Source organism: Manis pentadactyla, chromosome 3, assembly GCF_030020395.1.
Source record: "Manis pentadactyla isolate mManPen7 chromosome 3, mManPen7.hap1, whole genome shotgun sequence".
Lineage (NCBI taxonomy): Eukaryota > Metazoa > Chordata > Mammalia > Pholidota > Manidae > Manis > Manis pentadactyla.
Window position 1 is genome coordinate 108,580,741 of NC_080021.1, and position 23,952 is coordinate 108,604,692.

Below are 23,952 nucleotides of genomic sequence, written 5' to 3' on the forward strand. Positions count from 1 at the left end.
TGGACAGTTACATTGTACAATATCCCTGATTTGGGGTTTGTCTATGTTTCTTCATCATTAAACACAGGTCTTCGCTTTTGGCAAGAACACCACAGGAATGGTATTTTGTCCCTCATTGTCCATCATATCAGGAGGTACATGATGTCAGATTATCTCATTACTGGTGATGTTGACTAATCACCTGCTTAGGGTGATGTCTGTCAGAATTTGTTTCTTCACTATAAAGTCACTAATTATTAAGTACATTTTTGCTACTTTATAACTATACAAATATCCTGTTTCTCATATTACTTTCACCTTCTAATTTGAGCATTCATACTTGCTAAAGTACAGGCAAAATAATTAGCATAACGTCTGATATATTAAATGCTAATTCTATTCTACTAACAGTAAATACAATATGACTTTATGATTATTTCAATATAACAAACATTAGAGCATCATAACATTGCTCAGAAGCTTAATACCTAATGTGATGATTCTATTAGAAAAGCAAGGTACTTGCATTGGTGTTCGAGAAAACATATATCAAATTATTTCCAGCTATTCATTAGGAATCAAATGAGGAACTATCTTTATTTAGGGGACAGGCTTTAAGGAGCTATTTTATGCTAGACACCTTCATGTACATAATGTAATAATAACCTTCATTGGCTCAGTACTAGTGAAGGTCCAGGTGTAATTTGGTCCTTTGATTTTTACCATGACCCTTAAAGAAATATCTTGACTACAGATGAACAAATCTATGACTTAAAGTGGTTAAATGATTTATGAAATGGCACAGATACTAAGTACCAAAGCTGGGATATAATTTCAAGTTTCTCTGACTCCAAAACCATATATAAAAATTAGGAAAGAACCATTGAAAATTACAGAATAAAGCTCATCTTTTAATGGAGTTCCATTAAAAGAAGATTATAAAATGGTGTCTCATGGTTTTAAAGGAGTAAGACTGTGATAATCTATTCTAAGCATTTATAGGTGAAGAATTTTATGTGGACCTTATTCAGGTTCATGAAAGTCAATCATTTTGTACATTCTGGAAAAATATATCACATACCAATTTAAACGTTAAATTGATTCATACTTATCTATTAAAAAGTTAACTAATAAGAGTGATTATTCAATAACTTTTATTTATCAGAGATTAAATCTTACTGGAAATTTATTCAGTTATTTCAGAGAAAAGCCAGTATGACTAGAAATATCCATGTAAATAAAGCAAAATGTATTTTTTCTTAAGTTTTACAATTCTCAAAATTAATACTTGACATAAATAAACTGAAAATGATATGACTGGAGATTTATTTGATCTACTTTTTGAAATTGTCATTGGAAAATATAACACAAATCTCACATTGCCAATAAGAATAATAATATCATTCCACCTATATGACAGTTTCAATATGCGAACATGTGTCCCTCAAATGTTATTTGAATGATTAAAAATAGAATATTAAAATATGTATACAGAAATTAATGATTAATCCATGGTTGATTCTTGAATAAATGGATACTTCCTACATTTTTTGTACTCTTTGCTGTCATAAACCCATGAGGCTAGCAATTATTAAAAATTTATTTGCCACTGATTTTTCTTGCACATGCTGCCTTCATCAGGATAATGCCTTGTGAAATGAGGTAAAGACTTGCGGAAACCAGAAAACTGTAGCTTTGTTATGGTAAAGGCAATCTTAAGACAAAAAGCAGTTTTTATTAATGACTTTTTTTTAAGTGGCTTTTTGGATTATAAATATGCCCACTCCAGATTCTTAACTCTTATTAGGAGCTTTCTGTCTTCAGGGTCTTACAGGCGTTGACTAATTAATTTATCTTTGTAGTACCACTGAGAAATAAGCGAACAAGTCAGAGTAGTGTTAGGATTATAATTCCTATGTTACTAAAAAATAATTAGCAGAGATCACAATAATTAGTCAGGAAACAGCAATAGGCATTAAAAAATACATAAAAGAGGCAATAAGAGGTGTGGATGCTCTTAGAAATCAGGAGTCTGACCCTGATTCAGTCCGTTGGTATGTTCCCAAAGTGACTTAATGGTGCATCTTATGGGAGGACATGGCGTGGTTTTAAAGGTCAAAGTCATATATGGTTATACCTGTCATAAATTTGCACCAGACCATCTGGAATCTATTTATATATTTCTAAAAGCTCTTCAGAGAATGTTTCATAAGCATATCCTCTCCCATATGAAGAAGGATACTATCTTCACTTGTCTCAAAATAACCATACTCCTTCTTTCAGATAGTTCACTCCTTTCCACAGAGTGTAGGAAAATAGCAAATTCAGTTGATTATATTTGTTACTCATGCTCTTTAAAGTACCACTTCTGAGCTTTTACTTTGTATCATGCCCAGACTCCTAATTAATTTACTGTGTCCTAACAGGACAATTTTCCTGAATGCTTTTTCCTTTTTAAGTTCAATATTTCTTGAGGGATGAGATACAAAATAGGATAATGTCCAAGTAATATAGTAATTATACCAGTGTTTCCTTTTGTTTACAATGTCCTGGATTCTGTTAGCTCTTTTGGTGACAGAAGAAATCTTTATTGCACATACAATTTTGGGTCATTTTTATTTATTTTTTATTGTGTAGTTCAAGGATACATAATTAATTAGTGGCACAGTGAGTCTTCTCACACCTACCCAGAACAGCTCCTCTTCGTTTATTCATCATCTCATTTGGTGGAGCTGTGGACCAGTCACCCAGCTACAAACCTGTCCTTTCTTCTAGACTACCCTCCCTCACTCCTGCCTGTTAAGTTCAATTAGCCACACAGTCCTTCCAGTTTTATTTTCTATATACATTCTGAGCCTCCCCTTTCACTCCCATGCCTAAAGTTCTCATTAACTTCCAGTAGTTCTTTAAAGAATCAGTTTCAGTGCTGTGTCCTCTGAATTAGGTTTCCTCTCTTGGTCCTACTATTTACGCCTATGGGATGCTCTTCCCTACCACTTTGTGAACTCCTGGAAGGAAGGAGCTGGGTGGGATGTATTAAATGTTTTACCCTCTGCCTGATTTAGTGCATGGCATATAGGAGGTGTTGAGTAAATGATTGTTAGCCAGAGGGATGAATGAAGAAACACACAACTTTCCTCCAGTTCCCCCAGTGCCTGTTCTATATACCATACTGAGACAAATGATCCAATTATCCACAGTTAATTATATTGGATATCATTAATAGATAATCATTAAGCTTCAAGGCACTCCAAGATATTCCAGTGCTTGTTTTTGTTTATGTTTAGAGCCTTTTTGTTTGTGTATGTGTGTGTGTGTGTGTGTGTGTGTGTGTGTGTGTGTTGAGGGATAATAATACATATTTTTAATTTGCCTTTAAGTGTGGTTCTTATCACTTTATTTTTAGTATCTTAGTAATTAAGAACATTGCTTTTGTTGTCTTATCTAACCTGGGTTCAAATTCTAGTTTCCCACTTGGGCTATGCTTAACCACCTTGATGCTGAGTTAGTGTAACTTTGAAGCAGCTATAATCTGAACCTTATTACACAGCTGCTTTATGTGTGCATGTTATATAGAGAATGGTAGGTGAGATAGTGGAAGTCTAGGTTAAGCTAGGAAGTCAGGTGGGACTCTGAGGATGTGCCCCTTAGCTGTCCCGGTGATGCTTTGTCCCACATCCCTTCTGCCCCTGAGGTCATCTGATATGTGGGAAGCAGTTCCTAACATAGCAGCGACCCAGCTCAATTGCTCTGAGGTTGCAAGCAAGGATGGTCTAGGGAAAGGGAGGAATTAACCACCCCCAGGGACATTTGGAGGTGGGAGCTGTGCATAAATATCCCAGCTTCCTGTCCTCCAATGAAATGATTCTGAGGCATGTTTTCTCAACTATTTCTCATAGGGTCTCCAAGAGGAGACCTGTTTGTAGTGGTAACATGCCCAATAATGTAATGATTACTGGTGTTTCTCTTCTCTTTGTTTCATCTTTCATACTTTCTTTAGCAAATGCTTCCCAGAATCACCTTCTAAACAAATTATCTGTTTGGTCAGAGTTGGTATTTGGGGTATCAACCAAACTAAGCCAAGGCTTAAAGAATATGGAAATGGAATAAAGAAATGGAAGCCATGACTGACCATAACTGTGAGACTATAGCGATCAGAGTCAGAACAGACATCACACAGGAGTTCCAGAGCCAAATGTGGCAGGTTCAAGGCACTGAAAGATTTTCTAGAAGGCTGTCTGGAGCAGAGAACATAAAGGGAAAATCTTAAGGAAGCAAGGGCCTGTTAGTGGGAGGCTTTAGAACTCATTTCCACTATGTTGGCATTACTCCAGGGACAGTAGGGGTCCAGATTGAATGATTTGAAGTGGGGCAGTGCTATGTTAGATAGTATGGAGATTGAATTCTAGGGGAAATGGAGCCAAGAAACTTATGAGGAAGGTCTTGCAATAATAGCGACCTACATTTGGGGAAGGGGTCAGTGGTACCTGCAGAGAAGTAGATGGATTTTGTAATTATTGAGAAGTTAGCACCTTTCTATATTACCATTTCTGGTCCTTATCATGTGAGGCTGTCATGGTGATAACTAAGGTGAATTGGCCATTTACACAGAGAAGCATTTCAAACACAGATGTTGCTCTTCAGGACGATATATTAGCAAATTTTTCTGGAGAACTTACTTGCTTCTCAAAAAGTCATTAACTTACATATTTATGTATCTCACTCTAATTCTAAAAATGTTGAAATCCTTGTGGCAAAAAATGAGTGTCATATTCCTCTGTTTCATCTCTGGTAGTAATTGATAGAGACTGTTAGTAACATGTTTAAACCAAACTTCTATTCCAGAAGTGAGAATGCCAAAGGGCTATAAATTCCACCAATTTGCTTATCAGCCTGGTAATAAATTAGAATGATAGAGAGCAATATACTACAGCAAGTGCCTTTATAAAATTATTTTCTGACATCCTATTTATATACGTGATTTTGCCATTGAAGCTTCTGTTTTAGGGTTATTAGTAACTACTCGTTTCAGCTAGTGCTGTGAAAGTGGGTTTTGTTGTTCCCATTGGTCCGCCTAAAATAAAAATGATGATAAACCCTTTCTGAAGGTGCAGCTTTCATTAAAAAGGGGGAAAAAACCTACTCAAAAGTTACTATAAATTTTGAATGATTAATTTCATGCCAAATAAGTCATTAGAAATCCCTGATGGGTACGAAAAAGCAATCACTTGCAAAATTGGAAAGAGCTAAATTCAATCTAGATCTACTTCTCTATTTTTAAAAAGTTTGTATATTGGGAGAGATATAATATAAAGATTGTTGTATTTTAACATAATAGCCTTTTACTACATTTGTACGTGATGTTAATCTCTAAACGACCTAATTAATTTCTCTATGGATCCTTTTATTTCAGTTGATCACCTTTGTTACTACAACTCACTGTTTTTCTTGTTTCTTGCCTAATAATAATGATCTGGTTCATATCATTTCAAACATACAAAAAAAATCTAGGGTTTTTTTGTTTCTTTGTTTTGCTTGTGTTTTTTGTTAAAATGTTATTATACTATATTACATATATACCATACTGAGACATTGTATAAACATTGTATGTAATGTAATAGCAGATACAAATATATTACAAATGATATATATATAAAATATACATAATATATAACATTATATGTACACACACAAATACATACATATACATATATATATATATATATACACACACACACAACCAAAGTTTTAGCCTCCTTTTTATAAAATAGAGGGGCAAAATTTATGAGCTTTCTTCCTAAATCCCTAAATCCATCCAAGTTTCCTCTATTCAAAGGAATAATAACCAATAAATTACTGGTTAAATTCCCCAGTAACCAGCATGTTTTAATTCCTTGACTCTGTGCTTTTAAAAGTGGACATAATACACTGAATCTGGACAGTTCATTGCATCTAAAATATATATATATATATATATATATATATATATATATATATATATATATATCTGCAGGTTTAGATCATGGTGCAAGATAAATTGTTCCCCAAATCTCCTTTCATTATAGAATATACAGAAGACAAATTGAATATGTAATTGTGTAAAATAATTTTTTTTATTTTTTTATTCAGTAAAATTTAACATAAAAACATGCTCTCCACTTCTGGGGAAGACTAATCAAACTAAAAAGAACTCTGACATGAATTGCTTATCACAATAGCCTAACTGATTTGTAGCAGACAACTAAAAGGCAATGGTGATGTTAGACAGAGTAGCTTGATTCAGCACTGAAACTTCCAGATTCCCTTTTTAAGCAAAGAATAGACTAACAGACCACAACAGCCCAACTTTATTCTTTTCACATACTTCAAATGTTTAATTGCCACAAAAAAAATCCTTTATTTTCATCCAGGGTTCAGGTTATAGAAGTCAACTGCAATAATAGTGGTGCAAAGTAGAACCACCATTTTTTTAAAAAATAGAAGGCTTTTCATTTTATATATACTATTATGCACATTATTGATTTTCTTTTCTGGTTGTTGTTCCTTGCAGAGAGTGAATCTGTCCTTCGATTTTCCATTTTATGGCCATTTCCTACGTGAAATCACTGTGGCAACTGGGGGTAAGTGGCTTTCTACCCATTCACCCTAAATAATCTACAGTTTCACTAAAGTCATTATTTTTAATTTACTCCATATTTCAAGAGGGACATTTATTGGGAAAACCATTGTCTTCTGTCACATAGTCATGTATAAAAAAAACCCAAGAAAAAGTATGGCTATTGGAAAAACTTTTCAGCAGAAAAAATGCAGTTATAACAATTTTCATGTTAGATTCATCTCTGCTTTCCTTCCAAGTTTAAATTCACTGTAGGACTAGACAAATGGGAATGGAACTAGGAAAAAAAGACCCTAAGGAAGTTGATAAACATCTTCCTTTTCTTTTAATGCCTGTAGTTGATTGATAGGTATAAATAAACATTCACACTCAGATACAACCACATGTATAGTAGCTTTGATTATTTGGGTTTTCTTTTTCCTTCAATGCCACCTATGTTGACTGGCAACTCATTTGAGAGTTTTAAAAACAAACACTAAAGTCTGGTATTCGTTTAGTTTTATTTTTCTCTACCAACTTCAAAGGTTAGTTTAGAGATTAGCAATACCCTAGAAAGGCAATTATCATTTATAGAATAACTCAGAAGTCAGAAAAATTTAAACCTTGAGTGCTACTAGCAGAGATCAGCAAAATGTTAGAGAAAGTATCCTGTAGGCCTAACACAGAGGGACAGAGAAAGAAGAGTAAGAAAAAACATTAACAGTAGAAGATCAAGTAAAGAAGCAAGTTAAAAGAAATCTACAGGTGTGATGAAAATCCCAAGAAATGCCCCTGCCTGAGGCCCCATCCACCGTCCTCAGATCCCCTCTCCTTCACTGGAAGATCTTCTTCTGGATGGTATGGGAGCCATGTTAAACACTCTTGACATATTTTAATATAAGACTTAGAAGATATGTAGGATTCCTAAGAAGAGATTTGTAATCAGAAATATCAACAAGAAAATAAATGTTCTTTGAGCAACATAAAGGAAACTACCTCTGCCTTGGGATTGTATAGACTAGTGACTATTAGACAAGGTGAAGCAGAATGTGAGAGTTCTTTAGAAAATACAAATGAAGAGATATGGGTTTCCAGGAGTGATAAAGCTCAAGCATACATGAGAATCCTTTCAGATGTTATGTGGAAGTTACTAAACATATGTTGTGAAGGCTGTCACAATTTCTGTGGTCGTGTAGGGAAGGAAGAATAGGTCATAGGGTAGAAGAGTAAATATACAGAAGAGGATGGTTGGGGTGTGTTTAGGATAGTAAATATAGTTTGAGTGAAGCTGAGGGCAGGTTTATAAAAAATGTGGCATATTAAGATAAGAAAAGTAGGTTGGAGCAGTTTTATATACTGCCTCAAGAGTCAATTTCAGTCTCTACTCCTTAAATTAGAAAAGTAATAAACTTTAAGAAGCTAAATCTAAACATTTGTGTAAAGCCTTAAATTATAAAAAGATCAGAGTTAGAACGTATAACTGAAAGAGTGTTGCAACAGTTTATGTGACACATACTGGGGCCTTGGTGATTCTGTGGCTTCAAAACAAGGGAAAGAAATGATGCTATTAGCAAAAATTACAAACTGAAGCAGAAGAGCTGGTTTTAAGGACAACAAATGGCTTCAATTCTGAAACTATTACACTTTGTGCAAAAGAAGGGCTATATATAATATATAAGTGAAATTCACACAAGGAACTGTGTTTTTGAGCAAACTGTGCATTTCTGTGCTAGTACAGTGCAAGGCTTTCCTAGGCACTTAATTAATGTGTTGAAGGATTGAATGGAATGGAGAAAGGTGAAGCTGAAAGATTGTCTCTTTATGTCATGACTTACATCCTGTCTCCTTCCATCTTTAAAGAATGATAGAAACATGGTTATCTTATAATATTGACATTAGGTGGGTTTTCTGACATTTAGGTTACCAATGTTCCACCAAATTTAAAAACTGAATTATTAATCATATTTGTTTAAAATCTGTACACAGCTATGTTTAAAAATATGGGCAGCTTTGCATTTTCAGTTTCTAAGATTGTTTTATTTTTCCAAGTAATATCAGTGATTCAGCCATAATGAAGTTAAGATTTCCCTTAGCTGGGTTGATAGGAAAAAACCCCAGACAGCTATATCATCTTTACTGCTGCAAAGTACCATTTTCCTTTGAAATATTTCTCAAAATAAGTGAAAAATCTGGTCTGTTGCATGATCTATCTTCTATAAAGAAAGCACTTATATAATCTTTATTTTTCCTCTACTTAAAATACACCAGCATGGAACTTGAATACATAAATCCATACCCTGCTTAGAGAGGAATAGCCAAGACAATTCAGTTGACCTGGGTTTCTTCAAAATGAAACTAGAATCTCCTGTAAAAGTTTTCAATTACATAAACAGCATACTTGCACTTTTATTGTTCATTTTATTTGATCAACATTGGTTGAGCCCATCTACATGAATGACACAGTATACCATACTTCGGTACATGCAGAAAAGAATAAACTATGGCTCCTGTTCAGGCACTTAGAATCTGAGGAAGGAGCATGTAACTAAACAATAAGAGAAGGCTGACTGTCAGTGCTGGAGGAGCAGAGGGTTGCTTCGAGAGGAGATCATTCCTTTGAGTTTGTGAAAAAGCCAACATTTGGCATTGACCCTAAAAGAGGTGGAATTTTAGCAGGCAAAGAGGCAGGTTGAAAAATGGTGGAGAGGGAAGGGACCTCCCAGACAAGAGGATGCCATGCTAAGGACAGTGCTGAACCTGTATTGAGCATATTTGGAGGGCTTTTTGTAAGTAAATCTGTTTATCTTGAATGGAGAGTTGAAGTAAGATTCTAGTGAAGAGGAGGTAGGAAAAGCAGTATCAAATACTTTCACCATTAGAAATTTGGACGATACCCAGCAAGCCCTGGGTTTCTTTGAGTAGAGAACAGATCTGACCTGACTCGGCAGTGGAGAGCCGGCTAAGACGGGGAATGAAGGCAAGACAACAATCACAGCAGGTTGTCAATACTTCCTCATGGGTTATAGTGCCTGAGCTAGGATGGGTGCTGTGGAGACAGAGAGGAGGAGCAAGTGGAAGACATATCATTTAAATTGTTTAATCGTTGTAGTTACAAAGGTTTCTAGTCAAAAGGATCCCTTAGGATGAGGTGAATAAAGCTAAGGACAGTTAAAAGAGGACTTCCAAACCAGACTTTTGATGGATCTCTTTTGTGATTAACTAGGTATTACCTGGTAGACCAACCTGATAAATTTTCATTACCTTAAAAATATTTAACAGTTGTTAACCATGAAAGACTTCAAAGAAAAATAGAATCCACAAATCAGGTTAAAGTTTGATTGCAGGGCATTTTAAATGGGCTGGGGATTGGGATTTTTAAGTAGGGCCACATAGATTTCCATGAAACTGAAATGAATAGAGAGAGTCTATTGATGGCCAGTTCTCTTCAATTGTGGCTACAATTCCTCCTGAACTTGCTTCTACTGGAAAAAGAAAGTGAGATGCTAAAATGGATATTTCAAACCACAATTCCCTTCATTCCTACCCCACTGTTGTCCCGTTTCCCACCCCTCCTTAAAAATTCCTCTCTTTTTCTCTCTCCTTCTTCATAGAGACATAAATTTGTTTAAAACTGAAATGAATTTAAAGGTAATGTATTACTGCTAAGATCAACACCATTGCAAAATAGAAAGTAGTTTAAAAATACAGACATATACATTAATTATGGTGACCCATCTTTGTATTTATATATATATATATATGTGTGTGTGTATTTTGTTTGTTTTTTTAAATTAGGAGTAAACTCAAGTTTCTAGATAAAAATGTAAATAAGTATCTGGCCATTTAGTTATAAACTACAAAAATGAATCTTTGCTTATTAAGCATTTTAATTTTCAAAAGCTTCAATCATCCATACAGCTAGTGCTCAAAATGAATTTGGAAATACCGTCTTATTTTCTGGCTCACTGGTAACAGATCTGAAAGCATTCATTTATCTTTCTATTTTAAAAAGTACTTCAGAATACAAATCAAGCATTAAAAAACTAGTCCTCTGTCTATTTCATAAAAATATTTCCATTAATGGCACCACTAACTTATGTTGTTTACATATCATACTCCCTTTTTTTCTTTCTATATGAATACTTTGGTTCTTTTTTATTATTTAGGCTGCTAAGGTGATCTTTTAAGTGGTTCAAAAAGTAGATTTCAGCTTGAAGATTTGGTTTTTAATTGTTGTGATCATTACTAGTAATGATCTTTTTTCATGAGTTTGTCCTGGGTACACATAACTATGATGAGATAAAAGGTGGCATGGGTTAGGGGCAGGGGTAAGAGCCACTTTAAATAATGGGGAAGAGTAAAGTCGATGTTACCTAGATAATCTTGGCCCCAAAATTTAAGTATGTAAACAGATGCTGATTCATAATTAAAGTAGTATGTGGAACTTCAGGCAGTAGTACATGAGATTAGGTATCAAAGATGACCTGAATTAAAAAGATAATGATGAACACCTATTATTTACCTTGATTATATGGAAAATTTGCCCTACTTGAATTTCTAGTGGGAGACTTAATAAAAAAACTGTTTAGCATTATTTTTTCAGGGTATAAAAGCAGTTTTATTGGGAAACCTACTTGACATACCTTTCTTTTTTCTTTTTCCAGTTTTATTGATATAAGTGACATACAGCACTGTGTCAGTTTAAGGTGTTGAATTTTAAATCTATTTTTTTGTTTACCATGTGGCAACTAGTAAAATATTAATGATCAATGTTATATGAACAATTAATACATGACATTTTAAAAAGTCAAATAGGCAAAAGTAAACTATCTCCCTTCTCTCTTTTTCTCCTGCCTCCTAGTCCACTAGTTCCCCTCCACTAGAAAAAAAGTGTTACTCTTTCAGCTCTGGTATAGCAAATTCAAATTTAAGCTAATTTCCTATATCTGGCCAATAATCATTTGGGTTTTTTCCCCCTGTTAAATCTCCAATAAAAGAGATTAAATAAAATACTTATTACTATTTTTGATTGTGTCTTCAGGAAGTATATTACAGAGTCTTCCAACTTCTTTTTTGTTCTTTCAAATGGTAATATTTTAATTGTAGTCCCCAATAATATTTTACACTTTTTAGAGGGAATCAATAACAATTATGAAAGACTTTTAAGAATGGAAGAGAGTTAGTTATTACTCATGACTATTGATTATAAATACCACCATCATTGTCTTTCAAGTATATAACCTCAACAACAGAACGATGCATCCATTAACTTTCTGAATCTAGTGAAAAAGTGGATGGAGTTAATTTGTCTTTATTATTATGATTGTTATTATTATTAACAAAGAGCAGAGATTATGGGTATCTGGAGGTCTGGTGCATGAAGGGAAGGTACTGAAGGGATCGATTCCGGATAAAAGTAAATCCATTCCAGTTTGGTCACTAATTTAACAAATTCACGTCTTGAGGATTCCTGGACAGAAAGATAAATTGTGTGTGTCTGCTTGCTGTATCTAAATGATTTTCTTCTCTATACCTCTGAAATTATGAGTTCATCTTAGCAGTCCTCCTGGAGAATTTGCTCTTCCCCAAATTGTCTAGTGTCCAGCAGATGTTGCAGACTGAACAACAATACTGCATTTCGTTTCCCTGTGGCTTTATGAACCACAGATTCACAAGCCTGTTTGTTGCTCCTCTGTACCAACACGTCCTTTTTCATTAACACTGGTTCCCTGGGAAGTATGGATGGAGATTAGAGCAATAGGGAGGGGCCACCCAGGAGAAAGACTTGAGTCAATAGGAATAAGCAAGAAAAAAAACAGGCACAAAAGTGAGTAGAAGGAAGGAGGACAGTTGTAGAAAAATGAAAAAGAGAGGACCATTGGTACATGGTGGTAAGTCATGACTGGGGGCAGGAGTCGGGGAAGGTTAGTCAGCCGGGATGAGAATCTGGGCAAAAAGTAGATTCTCCAGATTCTGCCCCTTCGGTTGCCATAATAGTCACAGAGTCTGCCCGTCTCTGGTGCTTGGTCATTCACCTAGGGACCTTTGCCTCTGGGAAGTGCTGTTTGCCCTCTTGTGGATCCAGACTACATTTGAAGCACTGACAACAAGTATTTTGCTTACATCCTTTTTTAGTCACTCCATCAATTCTTTCAGATAAATAACAATATTATGCAGAAGCTCAAATAACATCATCCGATTCAAAACAGTCTAGGTGACTCTGTTTAATTAATGAAGTGGCAGCATACAGCAGCTGCTGTAACATTGTCCAGTGCTAGAAAAGTAGGGGAAAAAATAAGTGCAATACAAGACTAACTTTGGATGATGACCATTTCAGGAGTAAGTTAAAAGAGCACTCTCAATTTCCACCAAAGCCAGCCATTGAAATTCATTTTCTTGGAGAAGCAGTCTAAGTTCAGGTAAATAGACTCTCAAATCAGACTGTGTGGGTTCTTAACTCAAACCTGTCATAGCTATTGTGATCTTCAGCAGATTACTTAATTTCTCTTGCCTCAGTTTCCCAATCTGTAAAATAGCATAATGAAAGTACCTAGCTCATAAGGATTGTTGTCGAGATTAAATTAACTACTAAATATTATTCATATTTATTTCATAGAAAATGCTACATAAATAGCATGTATGATTGTTACTATAAAAAGATGTACTACAAAAAATATGTATGATTTTTGCTATACTTCTTTATATTTAGTTTTCTCTTTTATTTTTTTTCAAAATACTTTCTCTGTAAAGCTACGTTTTGCTTGTTAGTTTGCTTATTGTTTTCTTTGATGGCATGATCCATAGTTCATGGGGTGTTTAGGGACTTAACTGCTCCTTTTAAAGACGGCTAATCCTGGGAGGTATAATAGCATAGAGATGACTTGGGGTGTCCTCTTTATCAACAGGGGTATAGCTGACATCTCTAACCGCAGTGCAGAATCTCCCCTAAAGAGCTCCAATGCTGACATTCCATGGCTCTTTCTAAAAGTCTTAAAAAATTTAGAAATGCAAGAAGAATCTTGAAATGTTTCTCTAACTGTGATATCATAGGTCATAACTGCAAAACCAGCCTTCTTACAATCAGCAGGCCTCTGTGTTCTTATTATGCCCTTTGCATAACAAGAACTTTAAGGATGAGTCACCAAAGCATAAAGTTATGGTAAGATGAGGGATGGAGGTGGGCATTCCCCCTGCCACATCCAGGTTTTCTTTCACAGACTTGAGGTTTGCTCAATTGCTAATAATTTAACTTGGAAATGTATTGATGGCCCAACCACAGCTGCAAAATTAAATATTTGTTTAGTTAAATGTATTATGTGATGTTTCGCCTTTGAATTCAGGGACAGATTTCTTGAGGTGTACGTCTTATTTCAGTGCTCACCTTTATTTTCAGGATCTTTTCCTATTTTTAACATTTCACAGAAAAACAGTAGGTAAAATGGGAAAACAGCTCAAAATTTTGTTCTCACTTCAACTGTTGTGGCCCTGAAGCTGAGACATAGTATTAAAAAAATCATAGGCCTAAATGTTTTGTTGGCTATTTCTAATGGGGTTATAGTGGGTTTGGATTACATTGTTGATCTGACTAGCCTGAGGGCTACAGAGATATTTTCATTCAGTCTGCTGGAATTATTGCTCAAATGAGAAGTTTCTGCTGAAGGCAAATACATGGAAAAAAATGTATTTTAATTGGTTTTAATATCCATTTCCACAGCTACTCAAAAAGCAAGCATCCTTTTTGTTATTAGCTTATGGAGAAAATCTACAGCATTTTTGGGTTACTCTAGAAAAACAGAAAATCAAGAATTTGGAACAGATTTTGCAAAAAAAATTGTATAGTGATAAAATGTGAAAACTCTTTATATTTTTTAAATTGTGACAAGATATACATAGTATAACATTTACCATTTATGAATTTGCTCCTTATGAGTTTTAGTGATTGAGCTCAGCTCCAAATAACTTTTTTTTTTCTATTGGCTCCTTTTTTCTTTCTCCTTGTTCAATTGGTAATCTCTTTGGGTAACTGTCAGTTTCCTCCAAAATGCTTTCAAAACTACCTGTTTCCTAAAACTTTACACCAATGCATTCTTATAAGCAGAGTTTATGTTCTCTCTCTCTCTCTCTTTACCTTTCTAGTTCTCAATAACTAAAAATTATCTTGGAGAAATTTTTTTTAAAGCTATTCATTTTCCTTTAGATAAAATCTAGTAAGACTAATTATATAATTTGGAAGTTACTGAGGACTTCTTTCTAACTTTATACAGTTTAAAAATAAAATTCAAGGAATGTTATGTAACTAAAAATTGATATTATAAGATTGTGTGTTAAGCTGGAAAGAATGCTTCTGATAATAATCAAAATACAAAATTGTAAATACATATCATGGTTATTATTTTAAAATACCAGGCAAATAGAATGGAAGGAAAAGCAATGCTATTATTTTTGTAATGGTGGCATTAATAAGTGGTTATTTTTGTATTCTGTAGTTTCTAAATGTTAAGTTGAAAACTCAGTTTATATTTCAATCTTATATTTTTTATTTACAAAACAAATAGAAGTCTGACTGCTTTTCAATGGAGATGGCTACCAATATATTGTAACATTTACTAACTTATTTTTATTTCTCTCATTGATATATATGTCTACTATGCTAAGTTTGTTTATTTTCTATAGGATTTGAAGTATGTTATTTAGATTAACCTGATTTCTTCTATCATAGATATAAAATTACACTATAAAATACACTATAAGAAAACTAGAGAGAATTATTTTGTAACCCTGAAACTGGGAACATTTTTCTAAGCATAATACAAAACCCCAAAACCTGAAAAGAAAACATTGATAAAATCATATATATTCAAATATGCATGCATTAAAAATTCATGTCACTTAAGCACCAACAAATAAGAAGATAATAAAAACCTGGAAAAGTATTTGCAACACATATGACTGTCAAAGAACTATTTTGCTTAATATATAAGGAGCTAGTGTAAAAAAAAGAAAAATGTGTCAACTGAACAATAAGCAGTGACAGAGGCAGTTTATTAAAGAGAAATTACAGGAAATTCTGATTTCAGCTCCTTATTATAAACTGGGAAGCTGTCACTTCCAAACTAACAGGAAAAAGCTGGACATACTGAAAAATAATACCTTTTATTGGATGCATCAGAGAGCTGAGATTATAGGGCAAACCACCATCCCCCAAATCTGGAGACAGGTGCATCCAGAGAGACACAGTGGGGATCTGGTTACCTGGAACAGAAGCCACTGGCTCCACAAATTGATAATAACATTTAAATGGTAATTTCAAGAGTAAGTGTGGATTAACCGAAGAGTAAGAAACAACTGGAGTCTCCAGTGTTGGGAGACCCTTAAACTTCTGTGAGCTTGACCTCCAGGAGCCCTATTAGGTTCTCACAGTGAAGATCTCTAAAAGGTACCCCCAGGACTCTGCTGGGAGAGAGGGAAGGTAATAATTGTGAAATACAGCCAGAACCTTTTCCAAAACAAAGGCCTAATCTTCGGGGAAAGTTTTTCCTAGGACTTTATCCTAGATGGAAGATGCTCATTTTTTCCCACTAGAGCCCTGGAACCTTCCTGCCTCACATCAAGGGAAAATTTTAAAAAAACATGGTCAGTGGGAAGCAGGACTTCAGGAATTAATCAACACATATTTTAATTTTATTTACAACTATTTAGTTAACAATATAATAATTAGAAATTGAAAACAAATGCCTGGGTATTTTCTAAAGAGAAATAGAAAAATGTAAGTGGTTTGTACCTGTTACCATAAGTCTTGCAGATTTGGCAGCAGGAAGTACCAGGGCTTTGAGAGTGGACTGATAGGGAAGGAGCATGAGTCAGAAGTGAGTAAGGCCAGAACTGGCAGGGTCCCTCTTGATGTGCACTGGGCATCTTTGATTAGGGGTTGTTATGGACCAAACATCTGTGTTCCCCTCAAATTTATACAGAAGCCCTAATCCCCAGTGTGGTTATGCGTGGAAATGGGGTCTCCAAGGAAGTGATTAAGGTTAAATGAGGTCATGAGGGAGGGGCTCTGATCCAATGGGGATTAGTGCCTTTATAAGAAGACACACCAGAGAGCTCACTTGCCCTCTGTGTGCATCAGAGGAAAGGCCATGTGAGGACTTAACCAAGGCAGCAGCCAGCTGCAAGCCAGGAAAAAAGTCCTCAGTAAAAATCAAACTCTGCTGAACCCTTGGTCTTGGACTTCCCAGCCTCCAGAACCATGAGAAAATGAATTTCTGTGGTCTTTGGTATTCTGTTATGGTAACCTGAGCCAACCAGTATGGATGTCCAAAGGGCTTAGTGACTTGGGGCATTAAACTGGGCAGGCAGCAAACTCTAGAAGCACAGATTTTTCTGGAGCAAGGTGATACTTAAGTTCTTGACAATGTCCCAGTGTCCCAATTCTAAGTAATCTGTCTTTTAGCCAAGCTATAAGGAGCAGGAGCCAGCCTCTAGGAGGCAGAAGCCTGGCTGCGTTTCAGGGCTGGCTACAGCAGGGTGGCAGAATAAAAGAGAATAATATTTCCATGAAGCCAAAGCAGAGAGTCATTCTGAATAACCTACACACTCTGTGGAAGGTGGGTAGATACCTGTTTCTCAGGGAAGGCATAGGGTCAGTGACAAGTATTGGCCAGAAGGCATGAATTCCAGACCGTAGGATTCCTTAAAAAGGACTGTTACATAGGACAACCTTCAGTAAATGGCTACCTTCAGTAGATGTCCTGTTGGACAGAAGGAAAGACTGGCCTGATGGAATGGCTGACAAATACCTCAATCTAGTATTTGGTCAAGACTGTGTAGAGTGAAGGATTACAGAAGGTGCTCAGGAAGGCAGCAGTAGAGCTAAGGAATTACATTACCTCTGTGTTTGTGAAAATATCTCTGAGAAATCTGTTACTTTTTTTTTTTGACCTTTTCAGTTTATTTATTTTGGTATCATTAATATACAATCACATGAGCAACATTGTGGTTACTAGATTCCCCCCATTATCAAGTCCCCACCACATACCCCATTACAGTCACTGTCCATCAGCATAGTAAGATGCTAAACCTATTACTTTTTAATATTGTCTAAGTAGCTTCCTTAGTACAGTATATTGCTTGTCCAATAAATAAGTTGTCTATTCTGTATACACAAAGGATATATAAAATCTTGTCTTTTCTGTACACATATAAGAAGGCGCAACTCTTCAGTCAAAGACAAAAGCATGCATTTTTTTTTCCTCTAGAGGTGATGGTTGTTCATACAATGGTTGACCCTGTAGCATTTCTCCAGCAACCTGGCACTATTAGTACTGGGCCCTCACCTGTTGTGGGTAGGGAAAAGCTGCTGTCCACTTCTGTTAAAAAGTCTTTATTTCCATAGACTAAACTGCAACTGTGTTTTTCAGCATTTCAGGCCTAGCAGGTAGTGGCTGTCACTGAACTGGTAAAATGTTAGAATGAATACCAGACTCTGCCTCAGAATTACCTGGAGTGTTTCTTTGAAGTGTGGATATCTGGGCCCTGCAACCAGACCTGCTGACATTGGCTGACCTAGAATTTCTGAGGAGGACGGGAAGTGGGGTAGCTACCGGGTTAGAAGATGACATCAGAGGGTGATGAACTGATTTAAGGGTCTTTAACTGAGTTTGCACAGCACATGCACCATTTCTGTATAGATGTTTCATTTTAATAAAAATAACAACATTTTCTAACCATTAACATTTCAAAATGCATAGAAGGTATGTCTTGTAATTTATTTTTATTTTGTTTGGGGAAACAAGGGAAAGCTGATGTGGATAGCGGAGACTTAAAGTCCCCTCCCAGCCACCTCTAGGCATCACCCTTCCTATTCAATTAGACTTTCTGACAGCGGGCCCCAGGTTCTGATTCCACAGGTGATTCTCACGTTTATTATGCTTGCTAACGGAACAAAACACATTTTAAGAAATACAGTGCCTTTACATCTTGCTATTTGCTACAATGTGGTTGGACCTAGAGGGTATCATGCTAAGTGAAATAAATCAAATAGAGAAAGACAAATACCATATGGTTTCAGTTACATGGGGAATCTAAAAAAACAAAACAAAAAAGATATAGACCCACAAATACTGAAAACAGACTGTTGGTTACTATAGGGAGGGGGTACAGGGATGGGTGAAGCAGGTGAAGGGGATTAAGAGGTGCAAACTTAAAATCATAAATTAGTCATAGGAATGGAACAACAGAGAACATAAGCAATAAATATTGTAATATATTGGTATGGTAACAGGGAACAACTACATTTACTGTGGTGAGCTTTTAATAATGTGTATAATTATTGAGTATGTTGCACATCTGAAACCAATGTAATACTGTATATCAACTATATTCCAATAGAGAAAAGACACACAGTGCCTTTATGTAATATTTGGTCAGTGGAGGCTCTGTAGTAAAAATGAACTTGTGAAAATCTTTCTACTTACACCATAGAGAAAGCAATTAGAGGTTTTAGTCACAAATTGAACTACAGCTGCCTGTAAACCATAAAAGGCAAAAAAGTCACTACACATCCTTTGTTAGCAGATCTAATTACTTTCCTGTAATAGTTTGTCAGACAGGTCAAGATTGACAGGTCAAGATTTAGACTGCTGAGCACAGGATTGCTCTGGCAAGGTTCTGTGTCACCTCTGTATTGTGTCTGCCTTAGAGTTTTTCATTAGGGATGTGACCTTGTTGTTCTTACTTTTTTGTGATCTGGCAGATTTACAGATAGTTAGTGCCTGATGTCTTTCATTACCTTTTTCCCCAAATCTATACTCTAAGCTACAGCATGGCTTATCTCCCCATCCCTGTTCTTTGTGTCATGTTTCCTTTAGGAAATAAGGGAGTTCTGCCCGTTCTCACCAGCATTTCCCCAGTGCAAAGCCAAGACTGACAGTCTCCTCAATGCAGAATTTTGGATAGCCTCTTCAAGTTAACATTACAGTCATATGCTGTGTGGATGTGACCACAAAAAGGGGAGAGAAAAGACTTTGTTTTTTCTCTTCCTAGGATTCAGTGAGACAGTATCTGTCACAACCACCCCATTCAAGTAACCCATCTCAAAGGGAACACCATTTGTAGTCAGTAGCTCCTGGGAAATTCATGCCTGCAGCACATCAGAGCGACCATCCGAGAAGTGAAGTAGAACCTGTCTGAATGTCTCCTGTGCCGTATCTTCTTGCTTATATTAAAAGCAGTGTCTTTTCTCAGACTGAAGTCTTCGTATGAGAGCCTTTGGTAAATGTAAGGAAAAGAGACACATAGAAAACATTTCTTCAAAATTTTAAAGGATAAAGAATAAATTCACAATGAAAAAAGAACTTCCATGAGTCCCCAGTTTTGAAAGGGCAGAAAAAAGAACAAAAAAAAAAAGTGAAAAATATCATTACGGAGGACATGAGGCGCATCCTTTCCAGGGGAAGTCAAACTTGCTTCCGCCAGCCCACCCCATGCAGGCCAACATGGACCCCAGCCTTCATCAGAGACCCACCTGTGAGTTTTGTAGATTCCACTCCCAGCCCTCATGCTTTGGCTTGTAGAGGAATCTCCATGTGTGCTGTTCAGCTTAAAGATGCTAAAAATGTGTGCATAACTCAGAATATTTAACATAATTTATTAACGCTAAACTCTTAATGTGAAAATGTTGTTTGCTGAATAATTAAAAATATCATTGCCACATTGTCCATTTCTACAGAGTAAAGCACAGTCCATCATTTTTGTTCCATTTGCCTTACTCAGAGAGTAGCTGCAAGCCAATAAATATCAACATTGTCTGGTGAGCTATTTGTTTGTCAAGCTACATATATAAAATCCTGAGTGATCTTACAGTCACTGGGACCTTCTAACCTGGAGTGATTTTTTTTCCTCCAGTTGATGCAGTTTAAATACTTAGACCTTGACATTTTGGCAGTTGGACACACAACTCCTCATGAAAAGCCACTTGGTAGCAATGAAACACTAATTTCTTAACCTAATGAAGTAGATAATTTAAAACTAGGAGCAGTTCATTTGCAGTTTGTTTTTAAAGAGAAATAAGTAGACTATGTCTGTAAGCTGCATTTCGTCAGGTGCTCTGGCTTTCATGTCCTGCCTTCATTTAGATTCATTAGAACCTTTTTATTAATGATTGCCCTGCTGCTTCTGGCGTCCTTGAGCCTTCCCCGTGTTTTCATCAAGGATATGTCAGTTCTGGAATTTGGTCACACCACCCTTCCAGGCCTCAACTAGAATGCTGAGGAAGTGCATGTTAGCCTGTATAAAGGAAGAAATGGAATATATAAATTCCCATAGGACAGGCTCTGTAAATCAGTATTCCTGTTTTTTTCCTTTTCATAAAATCAAAATTATCTGAACAGCAATGGGTCAGAGTGAAAATTTGAATACTTCATAGCATTGGAACCTAGGAGGTCTGGCAGTGTTTCAAATCTACTTTACCCTCTTGCTGACAAGCAGTCCCAAAGTGTAAATTATGGATTTCTCCTAATGCTGCTCTTTCTGAGCCAATGCTTTACAGAGCTGCAATGAAGGAGCTAAATGTCTCCAAAATGCTTTAAATTAACTTTTAGTGAAAAATCCCCAGGAAAATGTGATGTATAGCCTTCCATTTACGAAGAAAGCAGAATTATGAGCAAATGAGATATTTTCCTGTGTTAAAAAGAACTTGAGGTTCAACATGTCAGTGAGCCTTATTGCTGGGACTAGCCATTTACTTCTACTTCTGCCTGTGCTTCCCCTCATAAGTAGCAAGGAGCAACACTAGATGATACTGGTGAAACAAAACATGTGATCTCTGTTCCCAAGAGGAAGAGATATGCAATATACCTGTATAGGTGTACTCTGCTGTACTTAGAATAGGCCATTCATATTAACCACCTGGTGGACATCATAATGGGAGACTAATGGGGGAAATCGATGACCTGATAGATCCAGATCTTGTCATATGGCCTCCATCTGGTTCCTGCCTCTACAAATAATAGTTTTGTGCCTTCTATTCCTTAGTTTTCTTAGATGTAAATTGGATATTTCAATAGCATCGACCAGACAAATTGTTGTGAGAGTAACATATTATAATGCTAAATAGCATTATATCAGCAATATAAAGAAACTACTATGATGCAAAAATACTCAATAAAAGTTAGCTCTTTGTTATATTTGTTAAGGAATAAATCTATTCCACAATTTCAGAATATTACTACAGCATATAATATTCCACCCAAGTTGTATTTGACCTTGTCTAGAGACCAGGCTGCTGGGATGCAGGGGCACAAGCTGAGCTCCCAGCTAGTTGGAGGCTCATTCCTGCATGTCCCCCCCACAGTGGGGGATGCTGTCAGTGCTACGGCAAAAGCATAAACAATACCTATTATGGACCTTCAAAGCCACTCACAAGTAGTCAAAATAGGAAGTATTAAGTTAAATTCAAAGATCTGTTAAATTTATGCCTAACACATGCCTGTCATATATTATAGAAAAATTACCAAAGTCTTTGGAGGCCCATGTTTAAAAAAAAAAATTCTACTGCATGTGTCATGAATGGAGGAAGCAGCATTCAATTTGAATGCTGAATTAAGAGTAGGATTTTAGTAGACTGATAAGCAGGGGAAGGAAATTTCAGGCAGAGTAAGTAGAACTACTGGGAAGCCATTAACAGCAAACATGGAGGGGTGAGTGGCCCCTGGACTTGTGTGCAAGACACAGAACTATTTACTCTGAGATAAAGTCAAGAATATAGTTAAGAGACATCCTGTAAACTCTTTGATATTAGGAGAAGGTTGACCTTAATTTAGTAACCAGTTAGGTGGGGTCATTGAAGAACTTTCCTAAATGGAGGAAATTACCCTGGTTGTTCCTTTGTTTACATTGTGAGAGATGGATGGGAAGTTGAGTCCTGGTCATCATTTCTATTGTGGTTAAGAAACAGTGGGACCTGAATTAAGTCTTCTATCCAAGGAAGAAGACTAGAAAGGAGAGAATAGAGAGAGGTGATAGTTCCATGACAGAATGCCTAAACGTGATAGTTAATGGAGAGTAAAAGAGCCCAGGAGAGAAGAAGGTTTGCTCATGTAAGAAACACAGGACAAGTAGCATCTGTTGCATTTAGTAATAGTCCACCTTAATTTTCACATGGGCTCCATCTTGACTTGGTAAAGATTAAATTGGCTGGGTTCTATATCCATTTTTTTAAAAGACCTTTTTTGCAGTTGGGTAAAGAAGAGGAGAAAGCCCTCAGTTCCTTTAACTTGCACACCCTGGTAAACGAGGGGCTTTTGTGGTGGCACTGCCTTGCACACAGTTGAGGGCCAGGGGAGCTGGCTCACCACAAAGGAAGCTGAGCCCTCACCACTGGGTAGGCCAGCTGGCCTGAGTGCATGCCCAGTGCCCACAGATGTAAGTGGTCGTTCATGCCCCAAACCTTTACCACGCTTTTGGAAGATGGCAGGAGAATTAAGTAGTAAACAAGAAAAAATGCTCATGTGTATTCTGGGATGCCAGGTTATTATTTCAGGTTCTAGCATGATTCCCACCCAAATCAAGTAACAGGAGTTGTGTTTCACAGAAAACAAAGCAAAAGGCAAAACTGACATGTTTAGGTTCCCCAACAAAATCTGAAATGGCAGCAGAGGGTTAGGAAGCCATAAAGTCTAAGAAGTGGCCCTGGTGATGAGCAGATGAATTAATTACATGGAAGGGAAAATATGAGGAGAGATGATGTGTAAATAAAGTGTGTATATATAACCTCACTTTGCCATCTGAATAATTCTCCCATATTTTTTCCTATGTGAATGTAACATTTAAACAACAGTTAATGCCTTAATAGAATCACTCATTAGCAAGCTTAAAAAATAAAGAGAAGGTCCTGAAATTCTGAGGTTGTAGATGTTTCTTATGTATAATAAAGGTAAATATCACATATACACTGCATATATGTTGCCCATTGAAAACAGAATGACTTTGGCGTAAACTATCATTACTTAGCTACTTCATTGAAAGCCCCTGAAAATAACACCCTCACAAAACATATCCTAACAGGTAGAAGTTCACCACACATTCATATTAGTTTGACAAAGCACACTTTAAAAACTATATTAAGAATATCATGAGTATGGCATCACAACTTCTACTATTAAGGATTTTTTTTCCTAGAATATTCAATCAACTGTCCAATGAATACAACTTAAGACGTGGTATCCTGAGGTAATGGGTGACAGCACTCCTCTTTTAGATAGTAGGGGGAAAGACAAATTCAAGATCATACTGCCCCTGGGCCATGCTGAGGGTGTGTGCGCTGGAGCCACACCACAGCGTCTGCAGCCTGCTGTGCAGTCAAGGCTACTGTGCTTCCG

At 36.2% G+C, this 23,952-nt stretch overlaps 1 protein-coding gene across 3 annotated transcripts in view; it reads left to right on the forward strand.

Annotated features, from left to right (window-relative positions):
• The window catches only part of PLXDC2 (plexin domain containing 2), a 437,738-nt gene that overhangs the window by 240,854 nt on the left and 172,932 nt on the right, over positions 1-23,952 (forward strand). For all 3 annotated transcript variants that reach the window (XM_036880911.2, XM_057498266.1, XM_036880912.2), the window contains exon 4: positions 6,530-6,599. In XM_036880911.2, the coding sequence (XP_036736806.2) occupies positions 6,530-6,599 (70 nt within the window). The remainder of the gene's footprint in view (positions 1-6,529; positions 6,600-23,952) is intronic.